The following is a 20,468-nucleotide window of genomic DNA, read 5'->3' as shown; positions in this document are numbered from 1 at the left end:
AATAACAAACTTCAATTCTGTTCGGAAAGAAGTGCTAACTTAATTTGGCAAAGATGAAAACAGGAGTCAAAAGGACAACATTCGGCCTCAGGTTGGGTGGATTCCGACCTCCTTAGAGAGGCCAGCTGCAGATTCAGGTGGAATCACCTGATGATCTTTACTGAATTAACTCCGTTTCTTTTTCTGGATCCTTATTACTAACATCAGCAATGCTTTTCAGCTGCCCAGGAGATGTTCTTTGCAGACATTTGCTCTCTGGGGCTGCCAGCAGCTTTTACAGATTTAAAACTTTCAGTGTAGGAACACAGCCTTCGCCATCCCTCCCCTCCGAAGTTAAGAGATCTGCTCTTAGGGTTCCTGAGAGGTAGTGTGCGGCCCTGGGAAAAGGCGCGAGCCCCCCACCCCCACCCCCGCTCCCCCAGGCGCCGGGCCTGGCTTCTTGTGGCTTCGCAAACTTTTCAGCGCCTGTGTCACGGCGACGCGCAGCGGCTGAGCCGGAGCCCACGCGGCGCGCGCCTCCCGTGAGGAACTTTTCGGTTTGTCTGCTGCTTGTCACTCTCGCTTTCCGACGCGCCTCCCCCTGGTTCGCGCTCCCAGAGCTCCCTCCCCTCCTGGCGAGGACCTTCCCCGGCGCCCGCGGCTCAATCCCCGCCGCTCTGCGCCCGCTCCGCCCGGTCCCGGCTGCCCCGCGGAGGGCGCCCCCCTCCCCGGCACCGCAGCCGCGCGCCCGCGCCCCCGCGTCCCGGCTCCCGCGCGGCTTGCTTCGCCCGATGCCCCGTCTCCGTCCCGCGCACTGAGCGCCTGGCAGCGCGGCACGGAGTCCCGGGGCGCTGCGGGGCGCTGCGCCGAGAGCGTGAGCGTCGGGCCTGAGCCCTGGGCGGCCCCCCAGAGCCGAACGGAGCGCGGGGAGGCGGGGGCGAGGAGGAGGGGACCCGCCGCCAGGGACTGGCTGCTTCGCTCCGAGCCGACTTTTCGCCAATGGTCCAAAGCGACATGTCCAAGTCGCCTCCCACAGCGGCAGCGGCGGCGGCGGCGGTGGCGCAGGAGATCCAGATGGAACTGCTGGAGAACGCGGCTCCCGCGGGGGCGCTCGGAGCCGCCGCACAGGTAGCGAGAGCGCGGCGCCTTCTACTTCCTTTGTGAGCCGCCGGGCAGGGCGCCGACCTCGGGCTCTCCCGGCGACTCTGCTCCGGGGATCTCTAGCCTCGCACCTCCCCGCTGCCTGGGTCTCGTCCGCCACCTCCTCCCCTCGCCGCTTGCCCACCCTCTGCTCCTCTCCTGACGCCGGGGACCCTGCCCCTTTGCGCCTTTTCCTGGCTCTGCCTCGGCTTCCATTTTTCTCTGCTTCGGAAAAGCCAGTGGGGAAGGGCGGGGGAGACCTGCCGGTCCTCCCAGACTTCTCCCGGGCTGCCCCCGCCGGCCCTCCTCGCCCCTTCCCGGGAGAGGCACATGGAGAGACATGAACCAGGCGAGTGGACTGGACCTGCTGAAGATCGTGAGTCCGGGTGGGCGGGAGGGATCCGCTTCCCGCAGCGCTTTCTACGATGCTGACTCTCCTGGCCACGCTCCCAGCCGGGGTGGGCGTGGGTGTGGGGGTGACGGGCTGGAGGTGGGCGAGAGGGGAGCGAATGTGGGGGCGCCCTGCCGGATCCCGCCTCCCCCCCGCCCGAGCTGCCGGACCACGCTGAGCACCTGGGGCTTTACGCCGCTACCGTGACAGCTTCTCCAGTCCCCTCGGGCACTTGCCAAGGTTTGCCTGGCCCACCTCGTGCCTTTCCCTTAATAAGCGAGCAAGCTGGGGACGGGAAAGTTTTTATTTTTCCGTTTCCCCTGAAATGTTAGCCATTTCAGGGAGCTCCAGGATCCTCTTTCTCTCCGATGAGTATTCGCGGTTTCTGGAAAAAGTCAGCTTCGCTGCTGCAGGTTGTTGTGAAATTGGAGATGTCATTTGTAGGCGCTGGGCAGTGACAAGGTGGCTTTTACGTAAGGCTTCGGCAGGTACAGTTTGGATTACAGACACCTCCATGTCTCGGCGGTGAGGAGTCGCTCAACTTTTCTCCTATCAGGGAAATGGCTTCAGACTCCTAGCTGCGGGCTGGCTGTTGGCTGGCTGGCCAGTGATGTGAAGAGGTCATGGTTACATTTCAGGCAGCATTTTGGAGAAAGGTCTCTTTGCTTAGCGGTATTGGCTTGTTGATTTCAAGGCTACATTTGCCCGATTTTAACTTGTGGTAAGATATGTGTGTGTGTGTGTGTGTGTGTGTGTGTACACTTACATATTAATACATAGATACACATACACACTGGAGAGGGCATGTTAGAGTATCATATACTGTAGTAATGGGGACAGGAGTGTGACAACCTGATAAGGGGACAAATGTTTTCTTGCTGTTGTTTTGATAGGTGGAAATTGACTGCTGTAGCTATTTTGATACTGTAATCGTGGCAGTTCCAAGTGGCGTTAAATGTCTAGCTTTACTGAACTTTCTTTTACCATTAGGAAATAATTGTGCTAACTTAAAATACATAATCCACTTTGATTTGAGATGGAGAAGAATGGAAACCAAGGACTTGTGTAATCAGAAATCCATTAATTTCATCGTGGTGAAACAGCTAGATTTTAGTCTGCCCTGGGCTGTTGGCTTCACAAGCCAAGAGGGGGACATGTAACGAACCAGCTACATTCCCATCTGGCCTCTGCCAGAGGATCTGAATTTTAACCAACAAAGTTTGCATTTGTTCTGGACTCCTGATTTTTATCTAGATGCTTGCCATGTTAGATAGAATGGGAAAAAAAAAATGTACCCAGAGACCTCCATTATTCTAGGATGAAGGTCTTGAATGCTGTCAGTATTTGAGTCCTCCATCAAAGGAAAGGATATTTAGACCCTCATTTGCCTTTGATCTTCCTTGAGGGATATTTTAGAAAAGTTTTTATTCTTATGATAAAAATAGAGTTCCTAAATTCCTGGAGATCAAAGTCAGGGCTCACATAACTGCATTCAGCTAAGAGATTCTAATTTACTTTGTGATTTATGTGTAATGATTTAATGTAAGTCAACAAATTATTATTGTACAGCAGCAATGTGGAAATGATTCTGTTGGGAAGAGACACAATGTCTGCCTTCAGAGAACTTACATGCCAGTAGCATCAATTAGCATAAATGTTTAGGGACTGTAAGAGAAGTTCTGACTGTAATCCCAGCACTTTGAGAGGCTGAGGTGGGCAGATCATGAGGTTAGGAGATCGAGACCAGCCTGACCAACATGGTGAAAACCCGTCTCTACTAAAAATACAGAAATTAGCCAGGCATGGTGGTGCACACCTGTAATCCCAGCGCCTCAGGAGGCTGAGGCAGGAGAATCGTTTGAACCTGGGAGGCAGAGGTTGCAGTGAGCTGAGATGGTGCCGCCCAACTCCAGCCTGGGCACCAGAGTGATACTGCATCTCAAAACAAGAAAAAGAAGAAAAGAAAAAAATAGAAAAGAGAAGTTCTGACTGGCTTCAAAGGAATAAAGATAATAAATACCCTATTTGGAGGAATCTATAAGGACTTTATTGATGAGGTGGCATTTGCAAAGAGATTTGAAGGATGGGTCAGATAACATTGAAAGGTTTTCGAGAGAGTTGGTAAACAGTCGTACATGAAACAAAGTCCCAGAAGTAAGAAGTCTTACAGTATATATTTATCATTTCTAGTTTGAAAAGAGCATAGAAACGTCAAGATTGGGCATAGTTAGGCATAAAACTGACAAAGCAATTTGAGGCCACATCTTGGGGACTTGGAGCCTTTAGTGTATTGAGCGACCGGGAACTGTGGAAGGGGTTCAAAAGAGGACCAACGTAACAGCTCATTTGGGAATATTCACTTGGGAATGTTCTATAAGATAGTTTAAAGTCTCAGGAGTCCAGAGGTGAAGCTGCCAGGAGGCAGACAGATGTAACAGTTTGGGCCAGAGGTAATAAGGCCTAAGCGAAAAAGAGATGAAAAGATAATGAATATGACAGGTGTGTGTATCAGACATTTCAAAGATCAATTCACAGGAACTAGCAAGTGATGGCATAAATACAAGAGAGAGAAAAAAAGGGCAGAATGGATTTTGAAAGCAAGTTTAAGAGATACAGCTATTCAACTGCATCAACATTCATCTCCTTGCTTTCTCTGCCTTGCAAAAATGAAAGCAATTTGACTTGAATTTCGTTCATCTCACAGCCATTATTTGAGGGAAACGTTGCCTTGTTTATTTTATATCTAATAAATCGTGGTATCATAGGGTTATGTGAAACTTGGCAAAGCCATCTCTTCCATCTCTCTTTTTAGGCAGAAACAGATGAGTGTAAAAACTGCCTGAGAAAGAAGGCTGGCTCTAGAGCATCCTCCTTTTGTGTGGCACCGAGTTAATTCTACTCCGAATTACTAGGCAATTCTACCTAGAAATGGAGCTGCTATTTACAAATGGAACCTCTACAGCAATCATTGGTTTTAAGAATCTTTCTATTTCACCTCTGGATTATATTATTAGATTTGTATGAGGAGAGCAGAAGATGTAGATTTGCGAACTCTGTCTTTTTCCTTTTCTGTATAAATCATTGTGCCTAGAGTGACGGAGCACCCTGATACATTCCAGCCCCTTTGCCCCAGTACATTGCCATATACAAAATGATACATTGCTCGAACTCCTGGTTTTTCGTTTTGTTTTGTTTTTTGAGACTGAGTCTCTTTCTGTCACCCAAGCTGGAGTGCAGTGGCACAATCTTGGCTCAACGCAACCTCCACCTCCTGGTTTCAAGCAATTCTTCTGCCTCAGCCTCCTGAATAACTGGGCCTGCAGGATCTTGCACCATGCCCAACTAGTTTTTGTGGGTTTTTTTTGTATTTTTAGTAGAGACAGGGTTTCACCATATTGGCCAGGCTGGTCTCAAATCCTGACCTCAGGTGATCCACCCGCCTCAGCCTCCCACGGTGCTGGGATTAAAGGCATGAACGACCATACCGGGTCCAAAATGGATACATTTCTTATATGAGAAATGAGTGGCAATCTAACTGCAAATTCTTGAAAGCCCTGATTTAAGAAAATTGCATTGTTTGTTAGGTAACCTGTTGAACAATTTCAGTGTGAATTTGGACACAGTCTACCTCCAGAGATGAGGTGCTCACAGACGACCCTCTCTCCAAGCTCCAAATCTGCGTTGTTCACTGTGGTAGCCACTGGCCACCTGTGGCTTTTAAGCACTTGAAATGTGACTAGTCTGAACTGATACGTGCTGTAAATGTGAAATACACACCAGATATCAAAGGCTTAAGATGAAGTAAAGAATGTAACACATCTTCATTAGTAAATGTTAAATTGGTAACATGTTGCAATGACCATGTTTTGGATTTGCTAGGTTAAATAAGTTCATGGTTACAATTAATTTCACCTGTTGCTATTTACCTTTTTAATGTGGCTACTGGAAAATTTCAACGGTATATATGGCTCATATGATATTTCGATTGGGCAACATTACTCTAAAGTATGAAACTGGTAATTTCTCCGGGGAATTGAATAGCTCTTGCTTGAAGAGTGGGTGAATGGGAAGCAGGTGACAGGGATTGATAGGTAACAAGAGGAAATGGAGTAACAAGAACAGTCTCTCAGCACTCTAGGCCTCAGAGAGATTGTAAATGGCACCTCCAGTCACACCTGAAACTGAACAGACAGTCACCAGTGGGCCTGTTTGTTTTGCTCCTAGCAACAGGTCCCAGCTGGTCCCACCACAGCTGAGTCTGCCAGATGCTTTTCAAGCTTGTTGTGGTTATACAGCCTGATGATGGCAACATCCTGAATGGCTGGAGCAAGGAGCTTTATCGAACAAGAGTAGCAGCTGTTTTCTCGTGGCTCTTGAACCAAATCAACGGTGTTTTACTGAAATATTCTTAGGTCCCTTGTACAAATGAGTTTTCTGCAGACTGCAAAGCTGGTGATCATAGACCCTGAACTTTATGTTTTGCTGAAATCTTCACTCCTCACCGTCACTTCTTGAATGTTTTTTTTTTTTTTTCTGATGTGACATGGGAGAAATTTACAGACATGCCAATCAGAACTTCTGAGTATGTTTCAGAATTTGAAATATATCTGAGTGGTTTGAGGTTTTGTTGCTCTTACATTCTTATGTTTGTTTCCTTTTTGTCTCTCTTGTTATGTGCAGACTCAGTTTATCTGGGGCTGTTTTTAATTCCTTTGAATTATATAGCCTTGGCCCTTTCAAGAGAAACTAAGCAAAATATGTTTACCTCATAGGGGATGGTGATACTCTTCAATTTTATGGCGTGTCTCTATCCTACAGATTGTATAGGTCAAAAACCATGTTACAAACTAATTGTAACCATACATTGTTACTTTCGCAGCTACACAGAGAGAAAACTACTTAATGACATCACTTAAAGGAGCGGGCGTGTCTTACTGATCTTTCCAAGCCTGGCAGGAGGTAGATTGTGAAGGAGGCATGTGCTGTTCCTGGGCTTCTGCCCTCCCTGCCTTTGCTCCTCCTTTCTGGGCCTATAGATCTCTGCTTCCTGGCCTCCTCTTTCCTCCATCCTCCCACCTCTACCTGCTAGACACCCACCCCCAACCCCACGAACTCTATTTATGCAGCCTCCTTGTTCCTTTCTGCTTTTGTATGAACTGAGCCATATAAAAGGCAACTTATTATTCTTCTTTTTCTAGGAAGGTCATTTAGCTACTTCTTGCCTAGTGAAGAATCCTAGCCTTAGCTTATTCACACTAAGCTACTGGTAAATGAGGAGATTTGATATATGATTTCTCTCTGGATCGTTTTGGCTTTGTTTGTTTTGGGTCATAAGATGAGGAAACTCTGGAAATTTAAAGGGATAAACATCAATGAATACGAACTGAGAGAAATGAAGACAAATTTTGTTGTTGTTGTTGTTTTGTTTTGTATTTGAGACAGTGTCTTACTCAGTAGCCCAGGTTGGAGTGCGGTGGTGTGATCTTGGCTCACTGCAACCTCCACCTTCCATGTTCAGACAATTGTCCTGCCTCAGCCTCCTGAGTTGCTGGGACTACAGGTGCACACCACCAATGACCAGCTCATGTATTTTTTTTCTGAGACAGAGTCTGGCTCTGTCACCCAGGCTGGAGTGCAGTGGCCCAATATCAGCCCACTGCAACCTCCACCTCCTGGGTTCAGGCAACTCTCCTGCCTCAGCCTCCTGAGTAGCTGGGATTACAGGCATCCGCCACCACGCCTGGCTAATTTTTTTGTATTTTTAATAGAGACCGGGTTTCACCATGTTGGTCAGGCCAGTCTTGAACTCCTGATCTCAAATGATCTGTTTGCCTCAGCCTCCTAAAGTGCTGAGATTACAGATGCGAGCCACAGTGCTCAGCCTAATTTTAAGCATCAGTATTATGCTTATGGGAAGTAAATCTGTAGGTAGGAGAACTGTCACAATAATCATCAAAGCACAGAAGCCACATCGTTCTTCAGTTTGTCCCCAGTTTGTGTGCGTGGCTGAAATCTCCAGTTAACTGACAACTCCTATAAGTAATTACTCCTGTCTCCTTCAATTATACAGAAATTAGATCTTAATTACCGGTGACAAGGTGACCACTTATTTGCTGATTTTTAAGACTAGAGTCTATTTTTAAGTTATTTCGTGCCAAGGAAGATAGATACTTATTCACTCTAAGCTGATATTAACATCATGATGAATTTGGAATGTCTTTTTAATAAGTCATTACTATATTTTTGGCAATTTCTTAAGAATTTTTTTCTCTAGTGTCTGCAATCTTAGCTTGATGTTTTGGAACAACTAAAGGAAAATAAATATAAGGGACATAAGGGTCTTTTTTTTTTCTTTTTACTGTGGTGACGTAATTTGTTTTTATGAAGCTTCATATAGCTAATAGCAATGAGTGGAAATTAGTGACTTTTGGGGCTCTTTCAAGGACGTAGAGACCCACATGTGTGAGGGAGAATCTGGAGGTAACACCACGTGCTATGGCCAGATCTCCTTTCCTGCCTCACCTTTTCCTTGTACAACCCGAGCTGCACTCAGGATTAACTGTTTCAGATATTGGGTGTTCATATATTTAATGTTGGTAAACATACTTAGAAAAAGTATTTTTCACTAAAGTAGCTGCATTTGAAGTAGCAAATTAACTAAAACAACTACACACACACACACACACACACACACATGTACACACATATATTTTCAAATTTAGTCAACTAAATATTAGAACACTTAATCCTACCTGTCTTTTTCATTTGGTAGAGGTTTGGCCTTCACTTTTTTCCCGCCTGAATTCCTTCAGAAGGAGTATTCTTATTTTCTAGGATTTCAAGTAACTGAAAAACAAATCTTTCAAGCAAGTTGGACTTAATTTTAATTACACATTAGACTAAAAGAAACAATTTTGTAATGGCAGGATGAATTTTCACTAACATTTTTAAAGGTATATAAAAATGGATTAAGCTTTCCAAAGATGCTTTAAATGTTTTTTTTTAATCCTGATTATTATTTAAAAAAAAAAACAAAAAAACTGGTCAGTAAGTAGTCACTCTACAGTTTGAAAAAAAAAAGAAATTTTAGTTGAGAAATTACTGTGGAAATTAGCAAAATTGCAGACTAGAGATATAATTAAGCATATATATTTATTTTAGCTTTTAACAAAGATGATACATGATAAGGATTTGCTCTAACACTCTTAAGGCATGAATAAATGAATAAACAAATCACCCGTTACAAATTTAAGTAATTGAAGGACAATTTTTTTTCTCAAAACTGTCACCAGCATGCGTGCAATTCAGTGTGCCATAGTTGTTTAGTGTGTAAACTATCTTGGTACAGTTGAAAACTGTAGTAATTTCATTACATATACTTTGCACAGGTAGCTAAGTGTGCCTGAAAAAGCATTTATGAACAGAATTCCCAGGGGCCTGAAAAAATTAATGTGAATTTTTAAATGTGTCCAATTTCTTGCAGAGAACAACCACCTCCTCTGGGACTCAATGTCATCAACACTGTGTGACTGTCACAGTGCCTATTGTACAATTGTGAGCAACCACAAAAAAGCTTACACATCCAAGATGCTGAATATTGAAACATATTTATCACTAAAATGCTAAAATAAAAGGACAATGTAATTGCAAAGATATTCTTTTCTGTTCAGTTAGAAGTGGTACTGGCTGGGCATGGTAGATCGCTCCTGTAATCCCACCACTTTGGCAGGCTGAGGTGGGAGGTTTGCCTGAAGCCATGGGTTCAAGACCACCCTGGGCAACATAGTGAGACCCTGTCTCTACAAAAAATAAAAAATTAGCCAAGCATGGCAGTGTGTGTGCCTGTAGTTCCAGTTACTTGGGAGGCCGAGATGGGAGGATTGCTTGAGCCCAGGGCATGTCAGGGGAGTCAAGGCTGCAGTAAGCCATGATCATGTCACTGCATTCCAGCCTGGGAGACAGCACAAGACACGGTCTCAAAAAAGAAATAGGTTAAGATTATATTTTGTCTTTGTTCTCCCAGATAACACATGTTCCTCCTGAGGATAAATGGTGAATTTAACACAGATTGCCCCTACACCTCCAAAGAAACATTAGGCCTTAAAAATACTTGCAAGGTAATAGGTATTTTTGCGTGTGGATTAGTATAAATTTAAAAGAAAATTTTAAAGAGATTTTCATACTTTATTTTAGCCTTCTCAGGACTTAGAAAAATGCATCTGTCCAAACCTTTACATAATAATTGGAAAAGAAAAAACATGGTTAAAAGAATGTTATTTTTCAACAGTTTACTGAACAATGTTTACATGAGTAAGAAGAATAAGCTGTTAAGTGAGGAGAACCTTGTATGTTACATTACAAAAGCCCAGCCTAGCTTTCTTGCCTTTTATGAAGTTGAGAGTTAATTAAATGTCATGGAAACACATTTGTATTACATAAATCCCTTAGATACTCTGAAGACAACAAACATATATAAGAAAATTTTTTGCTTTAAGGTTATACCACCCTCTCTCTGATTGCAAACTCATCTAAATTACTCATAACACAAATGTTTGTAATAGATTTCAGTTTGCCTAAGTGCTACATATATTATGGCTTATAAGATATTTTAATGAAAACCATATGAATAGAGAAAGTATAACCAAATAGCATTTTCAGAACCTGAATGGGATGATTTTAAAAATAAATGTTGTAAATTCTGATAATCTAATGAAGTCTCTATGAGCCTTATCATTCTCAGCATGTTGTAAACTTTAGCCCAGTTTGTCCCTATATAGTCCAAGCGCTATTTGGATATCTCTTTTTATATATTACTTTGAGTCCTTATCATTTATTAGGTCTTATGCTAAATGCTATAAATACATTATTCCATTTCATGCTTAATCCTATGAAGTGTTATTTCATCTAATACTTAACCCCATTTCAAAGATGAAAAGACTGATGCTTGAAAAAGTTAAGAAATTTGCTCAAGATTTGCTATAGCCAGAATTCCAACCTGTGTGCTGCGTTTAACTCTAAACTCACTGTTAAGCTATTGTTCATTTATATTTTAATGTTTGCACTTAACTGTATTTGTGCTTAGAGTTAAATGATGCATAGTTTATTTTTAGAGTGCTGAATGTAAGAGGAAAAGCAGTTCATTTTTAGATGTTTGTGCTTGTTCCAATCCTATTATTCAAACAAATCATCTTACCTTTAACTTCCTGTTTTAAATGCTTATTTTTTAAATGCTTTGTCATTATAGGCTTTTGCCTCTTGCCTGCTAACATATTTGTAACAGATAACAGACATTGTTTTAATTCACTAGTTACTAAATTCTTTGACTAGAAAACTCTCCTCCTCGGCCAGGTGTGGTGGCTCATTCCCATAATCCCAGCACTTTGGGAGGCCAAGGTGGGTGCATCACCTGAGGTCGAGAGTTTAAGACCACCCTGACCAACATGGAGAAACCCCATCTCTACTAAAAATAAAAAATTAGCCAGACGTGGGGGTGCATGCCTGTAATCCCAGCTACTCAGGAGTCTGAGGCAGGAGAATCACTTGAACCCAGGAGGCGGAGGTTGCGGTGAGCTCAGATCGTGCCATTGCACTTCAGCCTGGACGACAACCGAGTGAAACTCTGTCTCAAAAAAAAAAAGAAAGAAAGAAAAAAGAAAACTCTTTTCCCACGTAATCAGTAATCAGTGACTGGAAATAGATTTGTGAAATCCCGCCAGTATTACCTTTCGAGTGATGCCTACGTTATGGCAATGTATTACTTGTTTTTGGTGTTGGACATTTTCTATGACTAGGCCTGTATTCCTGTTAAAGGGTCTCATAATGATCTTATTTGTCTTTTTTTTTCTTTTTCTTTTTGTAGTCATATGGAAAAGGAGCCAGAAGAAAAAACAGATTTAAGGGATCTGATGGAAGCACGTCATCTGACACTACCTCAAATAGTTTCGTTCGCCAGGTAAGACAGCTTTTAAGTTCGTGGTTTTGATAAGTATCTTAAAATGACTTTAGATTTTTAAAGGTGGTTTTTCGCTCTTTTCTTTAAGATTTCTATAGTTCGTACTTACTTTTAATTGAAGTGAAAGTGCTGCTGTTTAATGTCGTAATTAAAATGTTTTAATTTTAAGTGAGATGAAGTAATAATTACAGTCTTTCCTGACAAGTTGAGGAAAGGTAAGTGTAGAATTCATCACAGAGGATTTCTTCGAAACAGAGCGAGAGAACTCCAGCAGAAATGATTGCGGGTTTGAGTCCTTTGCCGTTGTTGTTGTTGTTTAGTGGGACAGAGAGCACGTGGTGCGCCTGTATCCCGACCTGTGAGACACTAGGCTTTCTCTAATTGAGTTTTCTTCTTCTCACTTTGGGCTTGAATTGAAAAAGGAAAAATCGTTCTTGGTCTTAAAATGGTTGAGGCTACTGAGGTTAAATAGAACATACGGTATCACTGAGACATAATTTAAACCATTTCTGCCTTTGGAGACACAGCCTTTGTCTCAGTTAACATGTAGTATATTCCTGCCAAGCAGCCTGGAACAGTCCCCTAAACAGACAGTGCCAGGCTCCCCAACATGTAAACACGCTTATATATGGTAACAGAAAGGAATTCCATTACCAGAGGAAGAGCACAGAGGCAGCTGGACCTCTGAGGGTTGTGGTTATGTGTTGAGAATGAAGTCTCATCAGGAATGAGTGAGCTTGTATCTTCCTCTAACTCCTCTCCATGGAGCGGAAAGCAGGGGAGGAGCGTGCTGCAGAGAACCCGCTCTTGGGGCTCAGGGATGCCCAGTGTCTGACCAGTACTCTCATGGACCATCTCTTGTCAATGATAGCTCACTCCCCAGAACAGTGGTTGCCAACTGGACAAGCTGCCCTGTGCCATTTGGGTGCCACTTTCCCCAGTGCTGCTTGGGTCCATCATCATGGCCATAGATTCCACCCTGCCCCCTGTTTGTGTGGCAGGTGGGTCTTCTATAAATCCTTTATGACCTTTTGGGTTTTGTTGCGGACACTTACACTTCGCTGGCTTTCTACCCTTATTGGCTCCTTATTTATGGTACTCCCCAGGTGCCTCCCTCGTGTTTCCTTCCCACAGTTAGCTGTGGTTGAACTTGAACCTGAGCTTGTCTACCTGCAGCATTGGTGGGGATTTTGACCTTGGCTGGTTGCTGCCTCTTTGCGCTGTCCTTAAACAGACAAAGGATGATCTGTCCCCAGCCACCAGTACCCCCTTGCAACATTTGAGTATGCCAGTGGTACCTCCAAGTAACTTGGCAACTGGAAAAAAATTGGTCCTGGTTCATGCCAATTGGGAATTGTTGTGGTTGAAGGAAGTGAGAGAAAGAGTTGGTTAAGAAGGGGCAAAGAAAGAAAAAAGATGAAGCCAAGTGAGGCCCAGCCCTAGAGCTATGTTCTAATGGTGTCAGCAGGAGCTGGGAAGGCTGTCAGAGGAGCGGAAGGTGTATGCGTTGGCCTGATGTTGTCGTGGGCAGAATCCAGGCATCATGGTCCTACTGATGAAGGGAAGGCCTTGGGACATAGTGACTTGGGTGAGTCAGTTGAAGAAAAGTTACCCAGTGCCTTTTCCATTTCAAGCATGCATATTTATTCTGCCTCTGAGACAAGGAGATTGAACCTGGAGAACGCGAGTTAGAATCTACAACTCTGAGTCATCATATCAAGGCTGAACATTGCAGGACATGAAACAGAAAAAAAAACTAGCTCCTTAATGTGCATAGTAGCTGCAGCAAAGCAGCAAATAATGCTAAGCCGCTTGTTGAAATTGCATGGAAATGAAAACTCGTATGTTTCAAGTAAGCAAGACACAATGAATAGAAATGCATAGTATAGAACCTATTATTACTTATTAAGCCCTGTAGAAATGCCACGTAAAGGCAATCTCTGGACCCCAATTTCAAATTGTATTTTGACTGTGAATTCCTTTTTCGTGGAGTTTCAAGAACTCAATTCACACAGCAAGGAGGGATTACCATACTGTGTATAAGTTAGCTGCAATGTGTTTTTCTTCATGGTAACTTTCTTTTGTGTTCTTAGTAATGTATGTAGGCTTATAACACCATTATAAGTGATAACAAAAGCTGTTAAACGATTTAATGTACATTTAGATATAGATTGCCAGAACATACATGAGCATGTCAGAAGGCAAAACCAAATTTATCCCAAAGGGTAAATATAAAAGTCTGTTTCCTAGAATATCAATACAACGAGGTGTTTGCTATGGCGTAGAGTTTGGGTTAATGATTACACAGGCATATCATCGAAAACCCTCAAATACCAGCTTGTGTCTGTCACAAAAGGAAAACTAGTGTCTTTGGCAAGAGTTTTGAGTTAAAAATTGTCTTTCTCCTTTGGTAATTTAATTTCTATTCTGTTAAAACAGCATTCCCATTTTGCTGTCATTTGAAAATAACTAAAAGCTACCATAAGATGGCCAGATACTTAATAGAAATGGTTGCAGATAGTAAGAACGGGCATGTTCAATTATTATTATTATTATTTTGAGACACAGTCTCGCTGTGTCACCCAGGCTGGAGTGCAGTGGTGTGATCTCGGCTCACTGCAACCTCTGCCTCCTGGGTTCAAGCGATTCTCCTGCCTCACCCTCCCCAGTAGGCAGGATTACAGGCGCAAGTCACCGTGCCCAGCTGATTTTGTATTTTTGGTAGAGACGGAGTTTTATCATGTTGGCCAGGCTGGTCTCAAACTCCTGACCTTAGGTGATCTGCCCACCTTGGTGTGCCAAAGTGCTGGGATTACAGACATGAGCCACTGTGCCCAGCTGCATGTTAGATTATTAAATAATTTGAAAAAAATACCCTTAGCATGTTGTTTTTTAACATAAGTATATTTTTTTAAACAAGAGACTTGCATCAATGCATATTGTTTACTTGTCTGTAGCTAGGGAACACATGTAATTGGTATTACAAAGGTATTTGGTCAATAGAAATGGACTTTATTTTAAAATATCTTGCAGTTAGAGTCTACTATTGCCCTTTAATTAAAAATGATGCCTATATAATTTTAAAAACTGTAGGATTTTATTGTTATAAACAGTATATTATGTGTAAGAAACTTTAAAATACTCAAACACTATGTATACTTTTAGTATGGTAGTCTTATAGTACTGAGATTTAAAAGATTTAGAGGTTGATAATGAGAAAATTTGACATAAAGAAAAGGAATTAGAAACTTAAAAAATAACTTGGAGAATATCAGAGAGTTCGTTGTGGAATAAATTGTCCCTTTTTCCAACCCTCAGATTAATCTGTAGAAGCCTAAACGCCCAGTGTGACTATATTTGGAGATAAGGCCTCTGGGTGGTAATTAAGATTAAATGAAGTCTTAAGAGTGGGCTGTAATTCAGTAGGACTGTTACTTTTTATTTTTTTATTTTTTTTGAGGCAGAGTCTCGCTCTGTTGCCCAGGCTGGCTTGCAGTGGCATGATCTTGGCTCACTGCAACCTCCACCTTCTAGGTTCAAAGGATTCACTTGCCTCAGCCTTCCCAGTGGCTGGGTTTACAGGTATGCACCACCATGTCCAGCTAATTTTTGTATTTTCAGTAGAGACAGGGTTTTGCTCTGTTGGCCAGGCTGGTCTCAACCTCCTGACCTCAAGTGATCCGCCTGCCTTGGCCTCCCAAAGTTCTGGGATTACAGGCATGAGCCACTGCACCTGGCTGTTACCCTTTTAAGACGACAAACAGAGAACAGGGATGCGTGCACACAGAGAAAAGGTCACGTGAGGACACTGTGAGGAGGCGGCTGTCCGCAAGCTGAGGCGAGAGGCCTCACCAAAAACCAACCCTGCTGACACCTTGACCTTGGGCTTTTAGCCTCCAAAACCATGAGAAAATTAATTCTTACTGTTGAAACCACCTGCAGTAATTTGTTACGGCAGCTCCAGCAGACCAGTAGAGATTAATATATAATTAGGCTTGAAAATTGACCTTTTAGAATAAACATTCTTATTGATCATATATGTAACATATATGCCAAAAAGTGCACAAATCATGTGTCCAGTCTGGTGAGTTGTCACAAGGTCAACCCCTGTGGAGCCACCACCCAGATAAGGAAATAAGCAGTCAGCCCCCGCCTGTCCCCTTTTGGACCATTCTCAGTCACATTCTCTCTTTCCTCACTGAAGGTAATCACTATCCTTACTTCCAGTAGCATCAACTTGTTTTCCTTATTTTTGAAGTTTTTTGTTAATGGAATCATTTTGTGTCTGAATTCTCTCACTGAACTTGATGGCTGCTATATGTGTCTGTGTTGGACGTTTTAGTAATTTGTGGATTTTCTTTGGTTGATTTTGGTTCGTTGGTGTGATTTTGCAGCATTCCATTTGTGTGGAAAGACCACATTTGATTTATGTGCTCTACTGTTGGTAGACATTGGGCTGTTTCCGGTTGAGGAAACTGAGAGTGATGACCCTGTGCACATTCTTAGGTGCCCCTTTGATACACATATATGCGTTTTTGTTCAGTGAATAGAGTGGAATGCTAGGTAATACGGCATGCCTGTGTTCAACTAAAGTAAACTCTGTGAGACAGTTTTCCAAGGTGGTTGTACCATTTGCACTGCCACGAGCAGAGGATGATGGTTTCAGTTGTCTTACATCTTTGCTAACACTTAATAGTGTCAGTCTTTTTCATTTCCGTCTGTTGTATGACAGTGTAGTGGTAGCTCGATGTGGTACTAATACCCATTTTCCTGATTTCTAACCTACAGTTTAACTGTGGCTAGACCTAGGGAACATCTAGAGAACAGGGGGCGGGGAGAGGGGTCATATAATATATATGTCAATATGTCATCTACATACCATCTGTATCACATTGTATACCTGGAAGATTTTATGAGAGCATTTTATCACTCTTTGTAGTCAGTATCTCATTAGTCATAATTCTGTAGCAATTTGATTCAAGTTATAAATATTTATTGGAATATGGTGAAACATTTGAATATCTTGCAACATCAGCAGAAAAAGGCTACAAAGTAAAAGGGTAAAAAGCATTTACCGTTGGTTTTACCTTTCCAACCTTTTAGGTGTACGTTTTAACCGTCACTTGTTTGTGGTGCTCTAATGAAACTTACCTTTAAGAAGAATCATTAGTCTTCAGGAAAGTTTTCTTCTGGGTGTGTTTCTGTGTTAGGCTGTAAAGCAGAACAGCAGCTACCGTGAAAGAATTTTTGCAGTTATATAGATGAAGGTTCCGTTGTGTTAATAAACCAGTTCACCATTAGTTAGTCAATTAACTAGTCTTCTGGCCCTTGACATTATCAGCCTATTTGAAGGCAGTGATATGTCAGAAGAGGAACTGGGGAAATGACATGCCTCATGAAGATAGTTAATTTTACCCTGGACATTGGCTCCATGTTACACTTTCGGGTAAGGGCTGAGTCTTGATCCAGTATTGCAGGAAGGGGTCTGTCCATTGGGGTTATTGGTTGTGCATGGCAGGTATTAGTGGGATTTCCCATGAACTGTGGAAGATGAGGTTGCTGTTGGTTCTATTCCATATAAACTTGTAAAGTGATAAACTAGCTTATCTTATACAGTATATCAAATATTTCAAAGACAGAATCTGTTCTTCATTGCAGTTTCCCCAAACATTAATTGGAACAAAAGTTAACTATGGTTTATCTGATTGCTTTTTAAATTTCATTCTTTTAAGTTGCAGACAAAATGTTACATAGATGCAACACATGATCACTTATATACTGAACTTATAATTGGTATATTTACATTTCATGTAAATTATCATGTTATAAGATTTACTTAAACAGTTTTCTTCAAGAAGCTGGTTAGTGGTAAGTGCCTGAACTTGGAAGTCAGGCTGCATAAGGCTGAATTCTGGCTTTGCTATTTATTAGTTGGCCTTTGGACAAGTAACTGAATCTTTCTGTACGACAGCCTTTTCCTCTGGAAAATCATGCTTACCTCAAAAGTTAGTTGTAAGGATTACATGAGTTATCACTTGTAATTTGTTTAGAACCATACCTAATATGCATTATTTAAGAGTTTATTACTATTATTTATAAGTATTACTGCCTATTTGTGACATTAGTTAAAACCTGAATAAGAAATAGACTATGGCAGAGGGAAATAATAGCGTTTATTAAATGCTTACTATATGTTCTGTCTCCTCGTTTTACAGATGGGGAAACAGAGTCACAGAGGTAAAGTGGCTCTTCCACAGTCACATTACAAGTAAGGTTGGAGTCAAAATTTGAATCCAAGTGATTGACTCCAGATTCTTGTCCTTACTGGTTATGCTGTACTCCTTCGTAGCTAAAAGAGATGAGTAAATGATAATTAATAACCATTTCATTCTTTTATCTAAGGAAGACGTGCAGACAAATTCCTACCAGTGTTTTTTTGAACAAATACATACAAAGATAAAAGTTCATCTTCTGCTTTTAACTTCCTTCTGTACCGGAAAGTGAGAATGTCCTCAGCACTGTAAATTTTCACTAGGCATCATGATTTTTAAAAATGAGCGTACTTCCCTTCTCTCATGAAAAGCTCCTCAGATTCATAGTTTGTGATACTGTTTGGCATCCTCTACCACTCTTGCTGGTTGTGAAAAGTAGAATTGGAATTCGAGGAGCGTTTATTTTTTTTCCCTTCTCCCACAAAAGTCATAGGAACATAAACTTTTCTGAATTCTGAAAGTCCTTTTTTAAAAAGAAAAATAAACAGAAATGAAATCAAGTATGAATCACCTGTTTTGAGGTTTGGCTGAGGCTGATGTGGGCCCATGAATCACCGCTTTTGTGAATCTGGGTAAAGTTAGGCATATTTATGGCACCTGGTTTTACAGTAAGCCCTTTTAGAAACTGTGTTGCAGTTGATAGGGGCTCTTGCTTTGTAAATTATCATAATTTTAATTTATTAAGGAGAATAAAGTGTTAAACATGACCTCTAGGCACTGTTACTAGAATGAAAGAAGATAATTTTTAAATTATTTATGTGCTATAAGATATTTAATACATAAAGCTATAGTTATCTTGGACTCGCTATTAAGATTACTGTAGCTATCGAGGTTGTCTTCGATTCCAGTATAAACTCTTTGGCTATGCGTTGAGAACAGATATATGAATGAAAAAATTTCATTTCTCATCATAATAAACCTGGAAAAGCTGTAATTCTTAATCTTTTGTATTTAGCACTTTGCATAAATTTATAGCCTATTAAGTGAATTAGCTTCTCATATAACTCCTTTTCTCCTAAATTCATCAAAAGAAAGAAAAACAAATCCCTAAGGTTCGTTGTCTTAGAAGTTTATTTTAGAACCAAAATCTAAGCAGATAAATTAACTTACTGGAAGAAAAATAGGTGGAGAAGAGTAACAAGTCCGGCTTGGCATGGATGGGTAGAACATTTGTGCTGTTCCTTTCAAGAGATTGTGCAAGAATTGCTAAGTGTATAAATTCTTTGATGCTGCCAAGGTCAGGGAAAACTATGTACATCTGCAAATAAGTACTGGTCGTCAGAGTTAAAGCAGTGTTGAGGAGGGGGGAGGTAGAGGAGGCAGTGTTAATAACTGCAACTGCTTCTTTAGTGCAGCTCTGTTCTCTCTCTTATTCTCTCATTCTCTCTCTTCCTTCCTCCCTCCCTGTTTTCTCTTCTTTTTCTTTTTTGAAAATGTCTTCATTTTCTTGAAGACATGTGTTCTCCTTGGCTACATTTACGTATCTGGCAGCATTCCAAAGTTGAACACCAAATGCTAAGAGGATGACTGCCAGCTTTGCTGTATTTTGAGGATTCCACACCTTGGCCGTTTTCATTGAAAGTACACTGTCATCTGAGCTTTCTACTCTATGCTCCTGCTGAGTATCGCCTGGACTCACAAACTGTTTACACTGATTTTTTTTTTTCCTGTAGGTTGCTGCGTTGCACACTGGTATCCTTTGTGCAGAAAGTTGAGCCTTAGGAATCCACAACTCTTTTTGGGATTTTCAAGCGCCGTTATCCTTTGGGGTGAATGGGAAAGAACTTTGCAACTGATCAGGGATTTTGCTCACCAACATATGTTGTGGTTGTAACGAAATAATCCTGTAGCCTCTAACGGCTTCCAGAATACAAATCAGGATGACAAAATGGAATGAACCAAATATTTAACAGAAGGTTGCATGACACTTTCAGAACATGGTATTCTAAACAAATTCCATCATCTCTCACTACTGTGTTCTTGGTGCTACATTTTTGGACCTTTTATATTAGTTCAGATTGGCTTTGAAGGCAAATGATTAATCACAGAGGCACACAGTCTATTTTTTAGTTATGTTTTGCAAAGACAGATTAAACTGCGATAATGATTACAAACTCCAGGCCTGCGTAGACTGATATGTTTAAGGTTGGATAAATCTTTCAGCCCTTAAATACTGGCCTGTTGCCTTGTTATGCTGAATTCATCACAAACACACTATAAATAATAATTCAGTAGATTTATTGCCACTGTGATTTCCTGTAAATTTCTTTTTATCTTATTATGGATTCACTTAGATTTTGTGAATGGCAGAGTCTGTTTGGTGTCCTAAGAACCCATCTTAAATATAGTAGTATAAAAATATTGACCTTTTTAAATAAAGAAGTCCCTTGTTTTTTCCTGTAGGTTAAGCCTGTATACTATTGAAACATTTTACCTTTTTCTTTTTAGGAGCTAGATATACTTTAGAAAGAAAACAAAATTTAGATTTTGCACTTGAACATATAATTAATTTTAACATGTCTCTCTTTGAACATAATTCCGGGAGAAAACAAGAGTTTGATCTTAGAAAAAATCTTCCTCATTCACATGTTATTTTTAGGTGTTTGGAACTCCTACTTCATAAACTGGGCTTGATTAAGTACTCTAGTTATTGAAATAATTTTGTGGATTGAGATTTTTTTATCTTTGCGTGTATACTTTTCTATGAAGATATGTTATTTTAAAACCAAGAATT

At 41.3% G+C, this 20,468-nt stretch overlaps 1 protein-coding gene across 6 annotated transcripts in view; it reads left to right on the top strand.

Annotated features, from left to right (window-relative positions):
- Positions 1-978: 978 nt before the first annotated feature.
- The window catches only part of CACNB2 (calcium voltage-gated channel auxiliary subunit beta 2), a 397,684-nt gene continuing 378,194 nt past the window's right edge, over positions 979-20,468 (top strand). For 3 of the 6 annotated variants that reach the window (XM_012465458.2, XM_012465452.2, XM_012465450.2), the window contains exons 1-2: positions 979-1,107; positions 11,370-11,462. In XM_012465458.2, coding sequence (XP_012320881.1) covers positions 979-1,107; positions 11,370-11,462 — 222 coding nt within the window. Of the gene's footprint in view, positions 1,108-1,345; positions 1,496-11,369; positions 11,463-20,468 lie in introns of those variants that run through there. The other 3 variants (XM_012465456.2, XM_012465451.3, XM_012465459.3) reach the window with 2 other exon arrangements.

The sequence above is a fragment of the Aotus nancymaae genome, unplaced genomic scaffold (genome assembly GCF_030222135.1).
Source record: "Aotus nancymaae isolate 86718 unplaced genomic scaffold, 86718_ANA_hifiasm-v0.15.2.pri h1tg000077l, whole genome shotgun sequence".
Classification (NCBI taxonomy): Eukaryota; Metazoa; Chordata; class Mammalia; order Primates; family Aotidae; genus Aotus; species Aotus nancymaae.
The sequence above is the reverse complement of the archived record's forward strand: the minus strand, read 5'-3'. Positions and strand labels throughout refer to the sequence as shown.